The sequence below is a fragment of the Vanessa tameamea genome, chromosome 31 (genome assembly GCF_037043105.1).
Source record: "Vanessa tameamea isolate UH-Manoa-2023 chromosome 31, ilVanTame1 primary haplotype, whole genome shotgun sequence".
NCBI lineage: Eukaryota > Metazoa > Arthropoda > Insecta > Lepidoptera > Nymphalidae > Vanessa > Vanessa tameamea.
In genome coordinates, this window is record NC_087339.1 from 4,692,453 (window position 1) to 4,713,513 (window position 21,061).

General features: G+C 34.1%; 3 protein-coding genes across 3 annotated transcripts; 1 reads left to right on the forward strand and 2 right to left on the reverse strand.

Moving 5' to 3' along the window:
• Positions 1-3,062: 3,062 nt before the first annotated feature.
• LOC113393692 (zinc finger protein 628-like) lies at positions 3,063-6,630 on the reverse strand. Its single transcript, XM_026630704.2, has 2 exons — positions 6,328-6,630; positions 3,063-5,011 (listed from the first exon to the last, which is right to left on the reverse strand). Exon 2 carries the CDS (start codon positions 4,999-5,001, stop codon positions 3,613-3,615), a length of 1,389 nt encoding a protein of 462 aa, XP_026486489.1. The 5' UTR covers positions 5,002-5,011; positions 6,328-6,630; the 3' UTR covers positions 3,063-3,612.
• Positions 6,631-6,873: 243 nt separating this feature from the next.
• LOC113393691 (tubulin beta chain-like) lies at positions 6,874-19,086 on the forward strand. Its single transcript, XM_026630702.2, has 12 exons — positions 6,874-7,088; positions 9,194-9,305; positions 10,205-10,330; positions 11,028-11,129; positions 11,505-11,632; positions 13,357-13,524; positions 14,742-14,856; positions 15,610-15,680; positions 16,302-16,441; positions 17,183-17,342; positions 17,825-17,926; positions 18,324-19,086. The coding sequence occupies exons 1-12, from the start codon at positions 7,032-7,034 to the stop codon at positions 18,390-18,392; spliced, it is 1,350 nt and encodes a 449-aa protein (XP_026486487.1). The 5' UTR covers positions 6,874-7,031; the 3' UTR covers positions 18,393-19,086.
• A 588-nt stretch (positions 19,087-19,674) lies between these two features.
• On the reverse strand, positions 19,675-21,061 carry LOC113393689 (uncharacterized protein). The gene is made up of 2 exons (XM_026630701.2): positions 20,906-21,061; positions 19,675-20,419 (listed from the first exon to the last, which is right to left on the reverse strand). The coding sequence occupies exons 1-2, from the start codon at positions 21,005-21,007 to the stop codon at positions 19,679-19,681; spliced, it is 843 nt and encodes a 280-aa protein (XP_026486486.2). The 5' UTR covers positions 21,008-21,061; the 3' UTR covers positions 19,675-19,678.

Sequence of the window (21,061 nt, forward strand, 5' to 3'; positions counted from 1 at the left end):
AATTCGTTTAATCGAAATATTTCGATAATATAAATTCAATTCAATTCTTAGTTTAAGGGCTTTTAGTTGTGCCGACAGGGCACAGATTATTACGCCAATGTCGCGTAGGATCTAGAAGACACGAAAGAGATTGATCGGTACGGTCGAGGAAACAAACTCAATTAAATTTTGAAGACTACTATTCTAGTACATATTCGCTGAAAAATATCAAATTAAAAATTCCATATTTAAATAGCGCGCGAAAACGCTACTTTGACAATATGGCGCTGCGATCGGGTCGGTGACGTCGCTTGCCTGTATTGTAATCCGTGGCACGTGTAACCCACATACGGTAGGCAAACGAGGTTAACCAGCAAATGACGTCATCCTAAACCCGACCAATCGGGAGCGTTTTGTTTCACGTGGCAAACGTTTAAAAAATACATTTTTATTTATGGCTTTTTGAATAAATTAATTGTTATTTTCAACTTTCGTTAATAAATAACCATTTTTAATCTCATAATATATACTGATTACAATAATTGACTCTTTTTTTTTCGCCTTGTCGAATAGTCTATTCCCCCAAGGCGCGCCACTGAGTCCGATCTTCGGCCCTTCTCATTCAAGTTCTACCGGTTGTGCTATTATAATGACTCAGAATAGGGTTTCGATTAACAATAAAAGAAATGCTGAAAAAGAGTAACTACTGAGTCTTGCCGGTTATTCTCGGTAGAATCTACATTCCGAACCGGTGGTAGCTTCACTTAATATAGTCTGTTAAATGACGATTCAAAAGTGCTTGTAAAAGTCTACTCGAATAAAATATATACAGATTTTTCTTAAAATAAAATAAGTAAATGAACGTCCAGAAAAGAACATAAAAAATTATGTTAAACCATTTATTTGTAATAACAAAGTAAATATTTAGTGCATAATAGGAAAAATTTATAATATTCTATCTTACGATAAAGATTTGTTTTAAAATGAAATACATCTTTACAAATAGACAATTTTTAAGTAAATTATTTACAGATTTAAAAACATTCAACGCGGAACTACCTCAGAACTTATTCACCCCCCCCCCCCTTAACTAACGGAAATAGAACATATAGCCACCCTAATAATATACAACACTTTTATAAACACATTTTATCGCTAATAATAAACGAAACATACGTCTAATTTTGTTATATACCAAATTAACTTTACAAATAATATAATCTAACGGTACATAGATTATTAATATTACATATAAAACCTATTTACAAATTAATATAACACGCCATCACGTTCATAATAAATCTTGACCGTTGAAGTGATCACGTGACATAAAATAAAAGACAAACGCGCCAACTGACCACGCCATTCAAGACATATCACTTGTTAACTCATATTTAATATTCCATTCAAAAACTGAGATAGTTCCTTCTTAAAAATCATATGCACCACATTTAAATGGATCTATGCGGATGCATTTAAAACAAAAAATACACGGGTGAGATCCGGTCGCGGAGAGAATACGATCCCGAGAGATCAGTCATCGAATTTACGGTACAAATATAGAAATAATTTATTTGCCCTACTCACGAATAATATCGAAACTAGTGTTGCATATCGATAGTCCACTATCGACAGTTCTGCAGCGCTGATCGAAACCTTCACTATGAACGATATTTCATCGAATTGTAACAGTTTCGTTAACTCCTTATTCTTATGTCACTTTGACAGACGTCAAGCACGCATCCTCACAGCGACGGAACGTTAAATTTAAAAGATTTCTGATAGCATTAAACATATTTAAAACCTTTGCACGCATTAGCCCTAAGCACTTATAAGTTAAAAAAATATTTCATTGTATTTCATCGCTTTTTAGAAAGAAAACTATCGAACTTAATTTTTTTTTTAATTAATTGGTTTCAATTAAAAATTCGTACAGCCATTTTGTATAAAAAAAAGGGTAATTTCCGTTGAAAATATGTACAAGCGACTTGCTTCGGCTGTTATATGAAAATCATATTCCGAATTGTAAAAATGATCCGTTAAAGTTTCAAGGTATTCTATAATAACGAATACTACGACGATGCCTGCTCGTATTATATTGGAAACTGTCTCAGACAATATAATCATTTTTAAACTGATGTTCCCTCAGTGATCGTAATCGAAGATCACCGCCTTTTGATTAATCTTTTTGGTATACTGAGACTTAGCAAGATCGACTGATGGAAAGTGGACAAAATTGGTCACAAACTGGTCCGGTCCTAGTGGCATGAGAGTCAGAGGACGCCCCAAAGAAAGATGGGTAGATGAAATAAAAAAAAATGCTGGGATAAACTGGATGAAGAAAGCACAGGTAAGGAAAACCTGGAAACTGTTAGAGGAGGCCTATACCCGCTAGGGACCTTAACAGAAGAAATGTATGCATTCTGATGTACTTTTTTTTGCTTTTCTATGTATGTTAAGGAAATAAAAAGGGCTTTATTATTATACTGAGATGGATAGGCAAATGGGCCACCTGGTGGATACCACCACAGTGGTCGCCACCTCCCCATTAACAATAGCGACGTATCCTGTGCCATTTGCTTGTATCGTGACGTAAATTAGAACTAGTACGTCTTTATTTATAATACAACACTATTTCACTTGACCACTTATATCCACTTTAATTTGATTTCCAAAGTTTCGATAAATGCTGCGTCGACGTTAAAAACGCCATATATTTGCAAATCCATAATCGATATAATAGATTATTCCAGCTCTCGAATTCATCTTAGCTTTAATGTCAACGAAAAATATAATTCCTGTCGTTAACATATATTTATATCTTCGATCACGTTGACTGAATATAAAATTAGGATGTTTCCACTTATAAAATAAAGATTTTCGGACATCATACCCTAAAAAGTCATATCTGAAGGTCATGCTCCCGATATTTTTGAAAAAAACAACCCTTAAGGTTAGGAATTTTACATGTACATATCTTTTTACACCCCAAATGGGTGGATCAGGAGCTGAAAGTTTGTGATGTTCTTCGTCTATTCGTAAAGCCATGTAAAATGATTACTGTTACGAAGACTAAGCTGTTCGATAACGCGTATTGTTCCAGAATTTTAATGCCATCAGAATATTTAAACGTCCGTTACTACATAAAATGTTATAAAAAATTGGTTCAATAAGAGTTCCAGACATTTCGTCACCGTTATTTAAGACTTTAAAAGACATATTTAATGGCGAAATTAGTACTAGTTTTAAGCTTAACGACAAATACGACTCTCTGAAAACAACTCAAAAACCTTCTTGCATTTCAGTGAACGTCGAAACGATCTTCGAAAACTCCACCCCTACCCCATCTCAAATTCATTATTTATCCCTGGAAATATTTCTCAAACTCTCTGATACTTAGCTAAACATCGATAATTACCATTTAAAAATATTATACCCTAACTTTTATCCGTTCAAAATGAGCTAGCATTAACTAGTTGAAAAAATTGGTTAATTATTTCTGAGTTATTGCTTTGACCTTGCAATTAGCACCCCGACTGAGGTTCCTCTGAAGAATGGTATATCTTAACGTATCTTATTTAAAATGCTCGTATTCTAAGCTAAATTTTAAGTAAATTGGTTTAAAGAAAACAATTATTCTGATTCGGAATCCGTTTCGCCGGATTCCGATTCGGAACTGGAAACCGGCTCGCATTTTATGAACTCGATTTCCTTCCTGGCGTTTCGGGGCCTTCCCCGTTTCTTCGCCGTCTTTGGTGGGGCTTCCCCGTCGTCCATAACCGTTTTCACCATCTGCGATATGCGTTTCAGGTGCTGCTGCTCGTGTCTTTGCAAGTGGTTGTTCAGGTATCTCTTGATCTTGAATTTCTTTCCGCACTGATCGCATTCGTGCTGGTAGTTGCTTTCATCGACTTCAACGTGTACCGAGTTGTTATGGCGGCGCAGGTAGTGCGCATGCGCGAACTCCTTGTCGCATTTCTCGCAGCGTATCTTCGGTTTATTCGGGTGCACGATTTTCTTGTGCTTCTTCAAACGTACCGCTGAATGAAAGAACTTATCACACAAGTCACATTTGACCTTCTTCTCGAAGGACGTGTGAACTTGCATGTGCTCCTTTAAGTACTGATCGTTCTTGAACTCCTTCAAGCATTCGGGACAGGTCACCTTGGACTCGAGAGGCGGATGTATGTTTAGGATGTGCCGTTTCATATGGTGTCGAGATTTAAACGTCATCGGGCAAAACACGCACGGATGTCTCTCCACTTGCGAGTGCTGGAAATGGAGATGTCTGTTCAGATTTAGGTGACTTTTGTACAACTTTTGACAGATATGACACTTGTATTTGTCTTTGTCGGGTCTGTGGCAATTGTCCATGTGATATCTCAACTTGTACGGCACGGTGAACTCTTTACCGCACTCCGGACATTTTATTTCTGGCAATGTGTTCGGGTGTATACGCTTAACATGCATGTGTAGGGCTCGCCTCGTCCGGAACTCCTGGAGACAGAACTGGCAATAGCACTTCTCCGAGTCGGAGTAGTGTTTGTTCATCCGGTGCATGTATAAATAGTGTTTATTCTTAAATGTTTTATCACATATGTCACAAATAACCGCCGACTCCTCAGAAGAATGCACCCTTGTCGTATGGAGGTATAGGTTTTGGTAGTTCTTGAATTCCTTGTTGCACTTCTGGCATATGTATCGCTTGGTCCGTTTTGGAAACATAACTGGTTTCCAAGTCGATAGAACAGACTCATACATGGCTCTCTGTTCTTCGGTTAATGCTGAGCTGGTGACGCTTATGAATTTCGTGGGGGGCCGATTGGGCATAGGGCCGGGTCTTGGTATGATTTGATCTTCGACCTTCGGAGGTGGGTACGCGAGTTCTTCTTTAGGCATTGCATAATCTTCAGGCATAGCTGGGGGGTATTGATCCTGGGGCTTCGCATCAAGGAAGTGTCCCTCTATTTTCGAAGGATACACATCTTCCATTTTTGGTTGTTGGAACATTGGCTCCTCCATTGTGTATAATCTGGAAAAACACAACAGAAGTTTCATTAATATTTTTTTACACACCTGACATACTGACAAAACAAATATTTAAATTGGGCTATGCTGAGATCGTTTTTAACAATTTACATTAATAAAGTGAGAAACCATTTGAATGTATTTTTGGGGCATCATCACCAACTATAGACAACAGCGCTGTAAGAAATATGAACCATTCCTTACATCACCAATGTGCCACCAAGCTTGGAAACTAAGATATTATGTCCCTTGTCCCCATAGTTATAATGGCTCATACTGGAACACAACAATACCGAGTACTGCTGTAGCCGATAGAATATCTGATAAGTGGGTGGTACCTTCACAGATGGACTTACACAAAGCCAAAAAAAATTGGAGTGTCCATTTGTAATATTAAAATAACCACATTTTACTAAATGCATATGTATGTATACACGGTACATATACCTAAATAACATTTTTTTTTTTTCAATTTTTGTCTGTCTGTCTGTTCCGATTTATCTCTGGAACGGCTGGACCGATTTTGACTTGACTTTCACTGGGAGATAGCTGATGTAATAAGGAGCAACATAAGCTACAACAATAACTTTTTGTTAAATTCAAACGCACCCAAACTAGCAGGTAGAGCTACTTGGGGTTACCAATTTTAACTTTGACTATATATAAGCAAGTGTAATGTAATATTGATCAAAAAATCAAAATATACTTTGTTCAAGTAGGCTTTTACAAGCACTTTTGAATCGTCATTTAACAAACTATATTAAGTGAAGCTACCACCACCCACATGAACAAAGGTAAATAATAAATATTTTTATATATTTTGAGGGGGTCATGTAGGCTATTTGTTAACAATGAATGTTACTTGCAACTGAGCTTAGAGTGGAAATACCATCATGTATGACTAAGAAATTCAGGTATTAATTTTGCACTGATAACATTTATATAAAATTATCCTTGGTAAGTACACAAAACTCTAAACACAGAAATAAGATATTAAAAATATCAATTGTATTTTAAAATCGCACCAAAATGCTTTGAATGTATGTAAACAAAAAGCTCTTGATGATAAACAATGCACTTGGCAGAATAAAATTGTAGTATTTGATTTTTTTTTTTAAAACAAAACTTATGAGTTTTAAATGTCATATCTACTCATTATACGAGGAAAATAATCCGTAAGAAACATAACTGGGTGTTCCTTTCATTGCTATGAAGTTACCTATGACATGGGCTAACTTTAAACATCAAAAATATTGAAAATTACAGAAAATATTTCTCGTAAAAGTTTTAACGGGTTTAATAAATATTTACCGTACTCACTTTTAACCGACAGCGGTTTCCAGCTAACTTATTAAACACTGATACACGTCATAACTCCGTAAAAATCCTTACTCAACAATAGAATTTATGCTTTAAGATAGTTAAAGTGCCATTACGCCTCAAGCGATTTTTAGTCAACATGGCGTCAATGTAAGCTTATAAACAATAATAAAATAACATTAGAATAAAAGAAAACACAATACTGTTACTTATTTTTAAAATATATGATTTATAATTATATTATTTTAATAAAAATTCACGGCAAATTAGACCACGAAAAATTGTTGTTTGACAATTGACATTACGAAAGCTCACAGATGCAAAATCAATGAAATTAATATTTTTTTAATAATAAAAAAATTAAGTAAGTGAATAAAAAAAATTACAGAACTATATTTTACAGTACTAAGAATTCCTTTTACATTTTTAATAGTATTTATATGATATAAGCTGGTAATTATATTTTTATTTAATAAAATAAATGACAAGATTTATTTGAAAAATAATTATATATGTATATAATTATTTAGAGCTAATTATATATCTTATTTCAATACGGTTTTGAATAATCTTCAATGAACATTATAAAAATAAATAGCAACTATTTCCCATCGACACACGTGTGAATCCACGCTTATAATAGTTGAAAATTTCCCCTACCGTTTTAAAAACATCGAAGTGCTTAGTAGTAAAAATTGTTAAAAATGCGTGAAATAGTGCATTTGCAGGCGGGGCAGTGCGGCAACCAGATTGGCTCGAAGGTGATACTGAAAAATATGTTTTTTTTTGTAAAATACTTTATAGTAAGACGTAAATAGAAAAGTATAAAGTCTATTTATAATTTTGTTATGCTCTAAATATCTTAGTTGATGAGATCACGGTCCATTGCTCGTCTTGAAGATGCAATAATCATTAACTCTCACTTAAATTATTATAACAAAAACTTGTAACAAAATTTTCTACTCTTACCTACTTATTTACATACATAAATAAAAACAAGTAGAATTTATGTCGACGTTACATAATTTCGTTTTAGTGTGTCAAATTAAATAACACAAAAGACGTAATGTATTTAAATTCAGAATATATATATTTTGTTTGCAATAATAACATATTATTTAAAGTTTTTTTCTTTTATTTAGGAAATCATTGCGTTAAGTGTTATTTTTATAATTAAAGACTGTGTTGCGATAAAGTGGTTCTAATAAAACAATAATTAACTATTATTAATCATTTTTAATACTTCTGTTCGTCGTACTCGATCTCTGACGTCAAATAAATAAATAAAATAAGTTGTAGTAAAACCAAAAAATACGTTCTTTTTGTAAATCAACTAATGTCTGGCAATAAGTACTTTTTTTCCTTTTAACTTAATAATAATAATATACATGTTTAAATTTAATTTTATATTATTAATATCATGGAAAGGTTATATAGGGCGATAACCCAAGAGCGAGCAGAAATGCGTTAATTCATTGTCTGACAAACCGCAACTTTACCGCAAGCTCAAATTTCTGTACATAGGTACTAGAAAAAAACTGTAATAGAGTAGTTTGTAGAGTATTAGCATCTGTTTTTATATGATTGTGTGGAAATTATTATATATATAATGAAGCGTAACCTACGCTTAATTATCAGTGTGCAATTATAAAAGTCAAAAATAGACGAACCTTTTTTTGGACCTTAGATTATTAGTAGATTTATAAAAAAATTTTAGTGACGCTGTATTTTAAACGATTACGATTCTTACGGTACGATTAATAAATAATTTCTTTATTTTTTGTTACCTAATAACAAGTACTCTATAGATAATGTATGTCGGTCTGTATATATATCTCGGAAACTATAAACCTCAACCTTTACATTTGAGTATAATGTAAACTTTAATATATTAGATCATCATTTAGGATACATTTATTAGAATAAAATAATCTTGAAATGTCTGTCTGAGGTCCGTCGTATATACCCTATATACGACGTATAGATAGATAGACAAACAATTCGACTTGCAGCTAGTGCTGTGGTCATTGTAGCTTCGCTTGTGACCGACGGTCGTAGGTTCATTTGGGTTCTTTGTTGTAGTCATCTAGTTATTTGTCAATATTTTGTATTTATAACTAGCCCTCGACACAATTTAACGACCGGACCGAAAACAAATGTGCCAACGATACGCCTTTTTATTTTTAATATGGATGTCATAGTTGATAGGGTTTAAATATCGCAACTAACTAGTTTAATTGGCATTTTAGTTAAGAGCAAAACCTTTTATAATAGCGAGCGTCGTTCAACCAAAGGCTAAATGAAATCAATAATTTAGAAAAAGAAAATAAATTTACACTCCTAAAAATTATACAGGTTAGGTTAACGTAATTATTTTCTTAAATGAAATTGTATCTCTATGTCCATTTTCAGTATAGTCACAAGCAAATTGACATATTAAGACTAGGCAATTAATTTAATAGCTAATTATGGACCAAGAGCCGAGATGGCCCAGTGGTTAGAACGCGTGCATCTTAACCGATGATTTCGGGTTCAAACCCAGGCAGGCTCCACTGAATTTTCATGTGCTTAATTTGTGTTTATAATTCATCTCGTGCTCGGCGGTGAAGGAAAACATCGTGAGGAAACCTGCATGTGTCTAATTTCAACGAAATTCTGCCACATGTATATTCCACCAACCCGCATTGGAGCAGCGTGGTGGAATATGCTCCATACCTTATCCTCAACGGTAGAGGAGGCCTTAGCCCAGCAGTGGGAAATTTACAGGCTGATTATGTTATGTTATGATTATGATGCCTGTAAATAAATGTTAAATAAATAAAAGATATAACATAAAAATATAGGTGAAACCCATTGTATTCAACAGTTCTGGGAGATAATATCAGACGAACATGGTATTGATACAACGGGTCACTATCACGGGGACAGCGACTTGCAGTTGGAGAGAATACAAGTCTACTACAATGAGGCATCTGATGGTATAAGTATTTAAATAACTTATCCCCGTATACGCGTTATTGCTCTACCTGACAGAATTTTTTTCCTAGAGAAACCCAATTATTTTCAGATACTCTAGCCTTATAGGATAGAGAGCCACCATACCGTCGGTGTAGTTAGTTATTATTTTTCAATGAAAAGTTTTGTTAAGAAACGTACAACCTTATAGTTGTGCGTTCGTACAACATCGACTTTACAACATAAAAAGCGCTTAATACTGTTATTATAAAAATAGTTGCAAGAATAGAAATACACCTGCCAGACGTTGTCGTGGCGATCAGTTGAATGTTATAGAACTTGATGTGATACAGCGCCATCCAGTGGTGACTTACGAGAAAGTGAATATTACAATTACGTTCTCTTAGAAAGAACACATACTTTGCAAACTTTCATAATGATCGGTCACACGGTCTCGAAGTCTATTCATCTAAAACATATTCCTTTGAATATAAGATTATTTGTAATCACCGTACCTTAGATTTGTTAAGTTGTATACAACTACAAACACTTGATTTTCTTTAATTATTATGAAGTTTGTTGATATGCATAAGTTCAGATGGCCCAGTAGTTAAAATACGTAAATCTCCACTGTTGATTGCGGGTTCTAAGCCCGGGTTAGTACAATTGAATCTTCATGTGCTTAAATCGTGTTTATAATTCATCTTGCTCTGCGATGTACGAAATCATTGTGAGAAAACATGCATGCGACGAAAGAAAATTTTGCACATGTGTATCAATCATCATCAATAAATCCATAAAATCCATGGCATTAACTCCAAACCAAGTCCAAGGTGTGTGTTATTAAAAAAATGTAACTTAATAGTGCAATATTCGGAACGTGTTCTGACTCATTGCATATAATTTTATTACTACTAAATAGGCAAGAGGTTCGTCCCAAGGGCGGTGCTCATCGACCTTGAACCGGGGACGATGGATGCCATCAGGTCTTCGACTTATGGGCAGCTGTTTAGACCTGATAACTACGTGTTTGGGCAAAGCGGTGCTGGTAAGCCGAGTTCTTTTGTAGTATCTTAAATAAATTAATGAGTACATCTCATGTTATGTTAAAGTACTCTAAGGGTTATAAGAAAAGAAAGCCTGTATACACTTTTGACTCTTTTTTATTTCAAACCGGTAAGTGATTCCCCAATCGCATAGGCATTGGTGCTGTAAGAAATACTAACCATTCCTAACAAAGCCAATTTGACAAAAACTTTGGCAACTAAAATGTTATATCACTATTGTTTCTAATTACTAATCAAATCAAAATATATGCACTATGCTTATTTTTTTATTTATTATTTTGACATTAAATACTACCACCCGTTCGAAAAAGAGGTTACCTTGACCTTAGATGAACCGGGGCAAGATAAAGTGTTTTTTTGTCAATTTGTGTCAAAGACCTGCGACCGAGTTTATTGTAATGATTAATTATTTTATGGCATAATTTTGCAAGACTAAAACACTTGGTAACGGTTGTAACACACATGAGAAATATATATTTTTTGTACCGATGTCTGTTAAATAATTTTAATTCCCAATCCAAATGATAGATCGTGTACATACTCGACAACAGTGTTTTCAAACAGTCTTTTAATGTAGACTATTTATACAATATCACAATTAAATTTAGACTACAACATAAGTCTTTTTTGAATATAGTATATTGTACAGACTATTTCTAACGTTATATTTTCATACAGGTAACAACTGGGCGAAGGGACACTACACTGAAGGAGCAGAGTTGGTAGACTCTGTGATGGATGTCGTCAGAAAAGAAGCTGAACCGTGTGATTGTTTACAAGGTGATTTTAATATTTATAATAATAAACAAAGTTTCGTGGGTCACCCGAGATGTTTTTAGATGGTGGTACCTGCCCAGATAGGCTGGTACAAAACCACCTAGCCTACAACTAAGGAAAAAAATATTTTTAACCTCAATGAGTATTTTTTTGTTAAATATTTGAAAATAGCACTTTGGCGTTTTATTTAAACAGACATTTATTTCTACATTAATTAATTTAATTCAGTAACTTCTTAAGAAACAATTCTTTAGTCTTGTTTTTAATTAAGATTGATTATAAAATGCCATAATATAATTAAAACTACAATAGAAGTTTTTGTAAGACTAACTTACGTGATGCTTGATGACTTACGCTTGAAACTTTCTGTTTTAATAGGTTTCCAACTGACCCATTCGCTTGGGGGTGGAACGGGATCCGGTTTAGGTACACTGTTGCTGAGTAAGCTACGTGAAGAGTACCCCGACAGAATTGTTAATACATTCAGTGTTACACCTTCGCCTAAAGTAAGTGATTTACAAATTGGCTTAAAAATAAATGAGAATTTTGTAATTGATATTAATATTTATATTTATATAGAACTAGCTGAACTCCGCATGGCTTTACCAGCGCGAAATTTATTTAACTTTCTAGTACATTAACCGAAATTGGTCAAAAATGCACATAGACTATTTAAGTTCACGTAAAGTTAAACTATAACGAGTTTTGAAGTCCTTACTTAAAATAAAATTATCGATTTCCCATACAAACTTCCAAGCTGTTGATAATATCTGTGATTCAAAAAACCTTCCCCGGAACTCAATCTATCTCTAGCAAATTTCATCTCAATCGGAGGATTTCAGGCAGAGTTACTTTCGCATTTATATTAGTAGGGATACCGAATTGCTTAAAATCTGATAAACGTTATTTAATAGACATAAACCTCCACTCGTCCCAGTCAGCCATGACCTTCAAGCACACATGAACCCATAATTTATACGTATCATCTCCACACACAGTCCACGTTATCTATCTAGTCTTTTCCTCAGCCTTTTCACCCTTCCGAGCCGAGATGGCCCAGTGGTTAGAACGCGTGCATCTTAACCGATGATTTCGGGTTCAAACCCAGGCAGGCACCACTGAGTTTTCACGTGCTTAATTTGTGTTTATAATTCATCTCGTGCTCGGCGGTGAAGGAAAACATCGTGAGGAAACCTGCATGTGTCTAATTTCAACGAAATTCTGCCACATGTGTATTCCACCAACCCGCATTGGAGCAGCGTGGTGGAATATGCTCCATACCTTCTCCTCAACGGGAGAGGAGGCCTTAGCCCAGCAGTGGGAAATTTACAGGCTGATTATGTTTCACCCTTCACATCCACCAACACTGATACGCACTTATCCATTGTCATTCCATGTTCGAACCACAATAAATAGTTTCATAAAAACTCGTCTATGATTAATGGGCCTTAAGTAACTACTCGTTCCTTATCATTCCCGTTCTTGTTGCGCCACATGTGTACCTTAAAATTCACATTTATTTAATTATTATATAGAAATAAATTCCATCTAACCGAATTTCTCAAAGTACTCAAATGATTACATACGTGTACATAAATATGTATGCTAATATAACTTAAAGTGCTTTTCGAAGCCACATCATCTTGACAGTAGCTGCTGCGCACTTTTAGAGCGAGATCACCAATAACTGTATGGGCCAAAGTTCGATCTCAGACCTTGGGACCTGCAGTTGTATGAGTTAGCTGGAACATCGAAGTAAAAACGTTGTACACAAAAACAGAAGAGAAAACATTACCAAGAAATATACAAATAATTAAAATCAAATAAATACCTTAAAGTAATGGAATGCATCTAAAAATTCAGATACAACTCAATTGGGTTTCTTTGTCAAGGTTTCAGATGTATAAGAAACTGTTCGAAGTCTGTGTGCCAAAAGTGTGTCAAATAAATTGACCTGGGGTTAACGTATAGTGGGCGAACATGAAATGAGCATTAAAATAAGCTGAATTACTATAAAAAATTGAAATTTCAAAGCCGATTTCGATAAAAATACATAATTTTTCCCAAATCTCTATTAAAATGTATCGCATTTTAAGGCAAATCTAATATTTTTGTTTAAAAATATTAATTTGTAACAGCCTTATAAGCATGTTTTCCACATACTCGTACACAGCTACGTATCGTGTACGTAATACGAAACTAAATAAATAAAAAATAAACTTTCCACCAGGTATCAGATACTGTGGTGGAGCCGTACAATGCTACGCTGTCCGTCCACCAGTTGGTTGAGAACACTGACGAGACCTTCTGCATAGACAACGAAGCGCTGTACGACATCTGCTTCAGGACCCTCCGACTCTCATCGCCGACCTATGGAGATTTGAATCACTTAGTATCCGTAAGTATTTATAAATAAATATAAATAAATATTGGACAACATCACATACATTACTCTGACCCCAATGTAAGTAGCTAAAGCACTTGTGTTATGGAAAATCAGAAGTAACGACGGCACCACATACACCCAGACCCGAGACAACATAGAAAACTAATGAACTTTTTCTACATCGACTCGGCCGGGAATCGAACCCGAGACCTCGGAGTGGCGTACCCATGAAAACCGGTGTACACACTACTCGACCACGGAGGACGTCATTATAGTAACAGCCGCTCACGTCTAAGTTCTAAGCAAAGGTTTCCTCTCTAGAGGAGAAAGTTTGAACCTTATATAACAACGCTGTTCCAATTAGTAATTAAAACAATTGTTTACAAATATAGGTTTTCTCACGATTTTTACTTTGTTTCCGAGCATGAGATAAATTATAAATACAAAAAATAAAATAGATTTTCGGTTAAGATCCAAGTGTGCAACTTCGCTATCTTGTCTATTGTCAATAATATTGTCACATGTTACGTTATAACGGACCTGCCGACGATATTAAGTTTTAATTAGATATTGACAATTGCAACATTTTCAACTACTGCAAATGTTGCCCACTCTTTGTCATTTGTGGGATGAAATAGAAGGCAACCTGTAAGATAGTCATTTGATTCCAATAATTGTGCCCGTGTAAGATACACTAATCAAAGCATACGCCGATTTACGACAAACATAGAAATTAAGATGTTGTGTCTTGTGATTATGAGCCGAGATGGCCCAGTGGTTAGAACGCGTGCATCTTAATCGATGATTTCGGGTTCAAACCCAGGCAGGCTCCACTGAATTTTCATGTGCTTAATTTGTGTTTATAATTCATCTCGTGCTCGGCGGTGAAGGAAAACATCGTGAGGAAAGCTGCATGTGTCTAATTTCAACGAAATTCTGCCACATGTGTATTCCACCAACCCGCATTGGAGCAGCGTGGTGGAATATGCTCCATACCTTCTCCTCAACGGGAGAGGAGGCCTTAGCCCAGCAGTGGGAAATTTACAGGCTGATTATGTTTTTATGTTATGTTTATGTCTTGTGATTGTAGTTACAATGGCTTTTACATAATGCTTATATGACGGTAAAATAGTTGGTTAGTTATTGATTAGTCGCTCTAGCTAAATGAGTTCCTTTCTTACTTGTTGTTAAAGTCGGTGGAAAATCTTTTTAAATGATTTCGTCTTTAGCTCACGATGTCCGGTGTGACGACTTGTCTGCGTTTTCCGGGACAACTTAACGCTGACTTGAGAAAACTTGCTGTCAATATGGTGCCCTTCCCGCGTTTACACTTCTTTATGCCTGGTAAGTTTTTCCACAAAAAATGGTGTCAGTCTTGCCCATATGAGGTATCTGTAATGCTCACTCCCCAACCAAAATAGTATACGTACAAATTTATAAGAAAACTAGTTGTCGCCCGCGGCTTCGCTCGCGTTTAGGAGTTTTTCGTCAGGTGTGATAAATTGGATCATTGGAGTTGAAGCTTATTTAGTACCAATTTTCATCAAATTTGGTTCAGCGGTTTGGCTGAGAAAGAGCAACAAACAGACAGAGTTACTTTCGCATTTACAACAATAGTATATATTCATAGATATATATATTTTTAAACTTCATTGAAACTTTTGCAATATAGCAAACATGCGTTCAATTTATTGTAATAAATCAATGAAACAATTGTTTTGGCACTACTATTTAAGAATTTTGCGGGTTGTTGTGAATGTGTTACGAGATCCTCCTGACGTCGGCCAAGCAGTTCACCTGGAGACTAACTTCTGTCTAACAGGACATGACTTGTTAGTGATCAGTTGAATTAGGAACAAGGCGCTTTTCGAGAGCTAGGAATACGATTGAAAACACCCGAGCTCTGTGCCGATTTAGAGACTTCTATGTAAGATATTGAATTTTATAGGCCCAGTCAGGGTCTTAAGCCCGCGATATAGGGACGGTTGCAGCTTCAATAGTTAGCCAATAGCCCAATGTGGCAATTAGCTAGCAAGGTGTAATAATAAACATAAATATCTCTCTTTACCTGTTTATATAGAACAAAACTTTTTACAGGATTCGCGCCTCTAACTGCGCGAAACAGTCAAAGTTACAGAGCTCTAACTGTAGCGGAATTAACGCAGCAGGTAAATTAATACCATTTACGTAATGCTATTAAGAAATTTGAAGAATAAATCTATTATATTGTGGAATAGAGTCCTATAGTAAGAACCAAGAAGAAATAACAAAATTATACATATGTAATTCAACATACAGTACTTGTATGATATATTCTTCAGAAACCTTACCCTTAAGGAAGATTTTTTTTTTTTTTGTTTATTTAAAAGGTACATCAACATCACACATATTCAGCACTTATAAATAACAGATAAAACAAGAAAAAAAAATTAGGACCTGATATGAGTGTCAATTACAGATGTACACAACATTCACAAAAAGAAAAAAAAAAATTAAACTTATTGTCTACCTGTTGAATTTAAGTAATAATTAAAAATATATATATATTAAAGAGAAATCATAAGACCTAATATACAAAACTAATATATAAAACCATAAATAAAAATCCACAAATCAAAAATAAAACAATTATGTCTTAGTAACAGTACAGTGATAAAATGTGACTACAGACGAATTTTTTTATTGATAGATTTTATTCTTAAATCTGGGCAAGGCATCAGAAAATATGTCAAGATGCGGGATCTTAGAACTAATAAAAGAAGAAATAAAATAAAAATTCATTATTTCAGATGTTCAGTCCCGTGAACATGATGGCGGCATGTGATCCGCGTCACGGCCGGTACCTCACTGTAGCCGCCATCTTCAGAGGACGCATGTCTATGAAGGATGTCGACGAACAGATGCTCAGTGTGCAGGATAAAAACAGCAGGTTTGGCTTAGACTTTGAAGACAGCGATTCATCTTTACGCTAGTTGAAAATTTTCTATTTCTCTTGCGACTAAAGCGTAACTTTGTAATTTTTTGAGAAACACCATTTCTTTACAATGCGACAAACATAACTTAACTACGATGTTATGTTTTATCAGGCCAGGAAGAAGCTTAGGGATTTTTTCCATTCGAAAATTATTAGTAGCATGTCCGTTTGGGAGCAGCTTTATTACAGCCGTGTCTAGGGAATATTCGAAACCATTAGACCTGCCTACGACTGAATAACATTTCCAGTGCAATTAGCTATTCTCCGCCGAAAAATGACTGAAAAGTTTGAACAAAATAAAGTCAAACAAAGAGTTTGTATTATAGCCTTTATATGATACAATTATATCATACAAAGAGCCGAGATGGCCCAGTGGTTAGAACGCGTGTATCTTAACCGATGATTTCGGGTTCAAATCCAGGCAGGCACCACTGAATTTTCATGTGCTTAATTTGTGTTTATAATTCATCTCGTGCTCGGCGGTGAAGGAAAACATCGTGAGGAAACCTGCATGTGTCTAATTTCAACGAAATTCTGCCACATATGTATTCCACCAACCCGCATTGGAGCAGCGTGGTGGAATATGCTCCATACCTTCTCCTCAACGGGAGAGGAGGCCTTAGCCCAGCAGTGGGAAATTTACAGGCTGATTATGTTATGTTTATTATTATATATCATACAATTTTCTTTTACCAGTTACTTCGTAGAGTGGATACCCAATAATGTAAAAGTAGCTGTGTGCGACGTTCCCCCTCGGGGACTCAAGATGGCCGCCACTTTCGTGGGCAACTCAACCGCCATACAGGAGATATTTAAGCGCATATCTGAACAGTTCACATTGATGTTCAGGAGGAAGGTAAGGATTTATGTTTCTGTCTACATAAATCACAAATTTGCAAATGTTCTTGAAAAAATACATGAATTAATTTATTATTAAAAATAACGTTAATACCTGGGCTTAATGGTGGAAACTTATCTAGGAAAATATTTGAAGTTTCTGTTTCATCATCCTCCTGCCCTTATCCCAATTTTACTTGGGGTCGGCGCAGCATGTCTTCTTCTTCCATACTTCTCTGTAGGACGTCATCTCACTAGTAACATTCTTTCTAACCATATCGTCTTTCACACAATCCATCCATCGTTTCTTGGGTCGTCCCCTACCTCTATATCCATCCACATCCATTTTCAAAACCTTTCTCACAACATGGTCCTCATTCCTCCGCATAACATGCCCATACCAAGACAGCAGGAAGTTTCTGTTTGTTGGCAATATATTCCCTTCTATAAAGATCTTTCATATCGGATATGTATCTTAATTGGTGATTATAATTTTAACAGGCATTTCTACATTGGTACACGGGTGAGGGTATGGATGAAATGGAATTCACGGAAGCCGAAAGTAATATGAATGACCTAGTTTCAGAATATCAGCAGTATGAGGTTAGTCGATTTTGTATTTAATTACAATAATATCTACGTTAAAATGTAAAAAATGAAGTATGAAAATCGAAAGGAGTTTTGGTAACGTTATGTAATAGGATTGCCTAAATGTGATTTTTAATATTTATGTGTAAAGAAAAAAATAACTAGACTTTATTTTTAACGACCAAATATTTTACGATGCTGTAACATGAACTTAACTTGACCTTCTGTCAAAAGCTATCACAATCGGAAATGTAACAAATTAAAAAACAAACCGTTTGATATAACATCAAATGCACTAATAACGGAAAAAATAATAATTAAAAGGTTTCTGTAGTCGCTGCCAAGCCCAAATAATGTATAAAAAATTGCGTATATATATTGTTTTTTAATGAATTTTATATTTTCTTAACAGGAAGTAGGTGTTGATGACGAGTTCGATGAACAAGAGGTGCAGGCTGAAGAAGAATATCCCGAAGAATAATTAAAAAATACTTTAATTCTAGTCTTGAAATTCTCAATTTTCTATTTATTATCTGCACCGTAAAAATGGCGCGAAATTTATTTCAATCATTCTAATATAATTTAAAAATAATTTTATTCAGTATAGCACAACACAAAAGTGTTACATATCGAAATGTAGAATATAATCATTTATTATATTATTGTCGCAGTGTACTTTGAGATAAAATCATGGCAACCAGTCGACATATTTACAGTATTTAATACACAGGTACTCGTACTTGGGGACTTTTTCGTCCTACGGAAAGAGACACTTTCAGGATTGAAAAAAAAATCTATTTCAGACCTTATGATCAATACATAGATGAGGTTAGGATTGTTTTGGTAACCACATTTTAATTAGAATTATATAAATTAGTGTCAATTAAAGTTCGTTAACTAATATTAGTATCATATAGTACATTGTAGTTATACTGTTTTAGTAGGACGCAATTGACCCTTTGGCCGAGGCGGTTTAAAAAAAAAATTAAATTAATACTTTTTGATTTATTTAATTTTAAGAGAATTTATCACGAGTTAAAGAAAACGCCTTTTTTATTATACTTGATATATTATTTGAATTAGTTTTTAGAAAATTCCAATTTATTTTATACTTATTATAAACTATGTTATGTTTTGTTAACCTTTATTTAAAAATAAAACGCTTTAATATGCAATTTTTATTATTTAATACTAACCACAGAAAATTTGTATTAAATTACAACCGTACGACGAAAAATCTTGATTTATTGAGCAAGGAACCGTCTTGGGCATACACAGAAGTACCTAAAAGTCTCATCTTTATGTATGACTGATTTACGAACACAGTACAAACATTCATTTTAATTTATCTATATTATTAGTCACTGAATTTTCGTTTGATTTAGTTGTATTTATTAAATTTATCTCATGCTCGGTGATGATGTGAAATATCTTTTAGATTATTCATACATATCTAAATAGTGTCTCACTAAAAATAATTAAAACGAACGAGCCAACTTTATTACCTTGGTGTGTGTAATGCTTGACACTCATCAAATGTCATACTACTTTACAAGTGTGTGTGTATTTAGTGGGCAGCTGTTGGGATGTATTTTTTTTATGGTTCCTCAGCTTTGACAGTCTAACTAGATATAAAATTAGCATGGACAATATATTTGATATCTTCCTCTTTGTTTGATAGATAGATATGTGTGTGGTAAGCTCCGAGTCTTTTAAAAATTTCATGGATTAGTCCTACAGTGACATAATAGGCTGTTACTAGATATTCTATGACTTTTTGTTTATATGAAATTGTATTTTATTTAATGGTTTTTCTGGAATCTTTCTTATAATTTCTGTACCAAACTTGTTGTAATTTAAACTTTCATTTATATTTGTAATTACTTCTGTATCAATATTCGTACAGTCTACAATTTCAATACTTTCTGTGTTACTGACATTGCTAACGGATTCATCGTTGGTACGTACACATTCTATGATTGTTTTATTCTTTGTTGTATGAATTTCTTCATGATTCGGCTTAAATTTTTTATTTCTTTTCTTCTTAACTTCTTTTATTTCTTTCCCTAAGCTTATTGTATTAATATTTCCCATGTTTAATTTTTTTGGTTCATTTACTACGACATTTGAAATTAACATTTGTGGCTTAGGAGGTTCATTCTTGTCTTTTTCTAGATTCTTCAACCTAAAAACGACATCACGTTGACGTTGTATAAGCTTCTGTCGAGTTTCTTCAACCGTTTCGAATTCTGGTGCATAACAAACATGTAATATACCACCATAAAAGTTTTTAGTATCCAGCATTTTCTTGGCTATTCTTGCAGGTTGTGTCTTCTCGTATTGAGCATGATATGTTTCAGTGAATGGTTCGGAAGTGTGTTGTGTCGATATATTGAATTGTAACAATTTTCCAAATTTTATGAATAGTGCTTTTGTTTCTTGTCGTAGATTAAGTGATGGTACACCAAATATGAGCAGATGGTTTGATTCTTTGGTTATTGAATATACCTGTAACAATAGAAATCACATTTAATATTTACAACAAACAAAGATTAATTTCGTTATGTATTTTTCTTACGTCGGTCCATAAAATTTTCCGCAAAAGGCACCTGCAAATACACTATGTGCGTACAGTCTTTTTAATTTTATTTTTTATATATTATAGTCATTTAATTTCGAAGAAAAAAAATTAACATAATGAACTAAATCAAAATATTCTTTATTCAAGTATTCTCATAAAAGCAGTTTTGAATCGTGACATTACAGTTGCATTACATGTTAAGCTAACAGAATATTTTTCTAACCAGATTAAAATAATATTGTTATTAAAATATATAACTTTGGTATACGAATTTGTTTCAATAGAATTGTATGAAATATTGATTATAAATATTTTGGGGTGAAATAAAAATTGAATTCAGTTAAACACTTTTTTTTTTAAATTAAAGAATAACAATCACGAAGGTTATAAACAGTATTTCTCAATTAGTTTACCTTAACAGCTGTTAATTTCCTTCCCTGCCTGTACGGCAGTCTTGTTTCGCACAGCGACTGCTGCTCATGATGTGGTAAAAGTATTTTATCACTTTCTTCCATTTATGTTTTAAAATAACAAATAAATAACCCGTTCTGTTTACATTTAGTGCCGAA

Excerpts from the sequence above, each read along its gene's own strand:
- LOC113393692 (XM_026630704.2), bottom strand. The coding sequence starts at position 5,001 with ATGGAGGAGCCAATGTTCCAACAACCAAAAATGGAAGATGTGTATCCT.
- LOC113393691 (XM_026630702.2), top strand. The coding sequence starts at position 7,032 with ATGCGTGAAATAGTGCATTTGCAGGCGGGGCAGTGCGGCAACCAGATT. Across the intron at positions 9,306-10,204 it reads CTACAATGAGGCATCTGATG|GCAAGAGGTTCGTCCCAAGG; the intron begins GTATAAGTATTT and ends ACTACTAAATAG. Across the intron at positions 14,857-15,609 it reads TTTACACTTCTTTATGCCTG|GATTCGCGCCTCTAACTGCG; the intron begins GTAAGTTTTTCC and ends AACTTTTTACAG.
- LOC113393689 (XM_026630701.2), bottom strand. The coding sequence starts at position 21,007 with ATGGAAGAAAGTGATAAAATACTTTTACCACATCATGAGCAGCAGTCG. Across the intron at positions 20,420-20,905 it reads GGAAATTAACAGCTGTTAAG|GTATATTCAATAACCAAAGA; the intron begins GTAAACTAATTG and ends CTATTGTTACAG.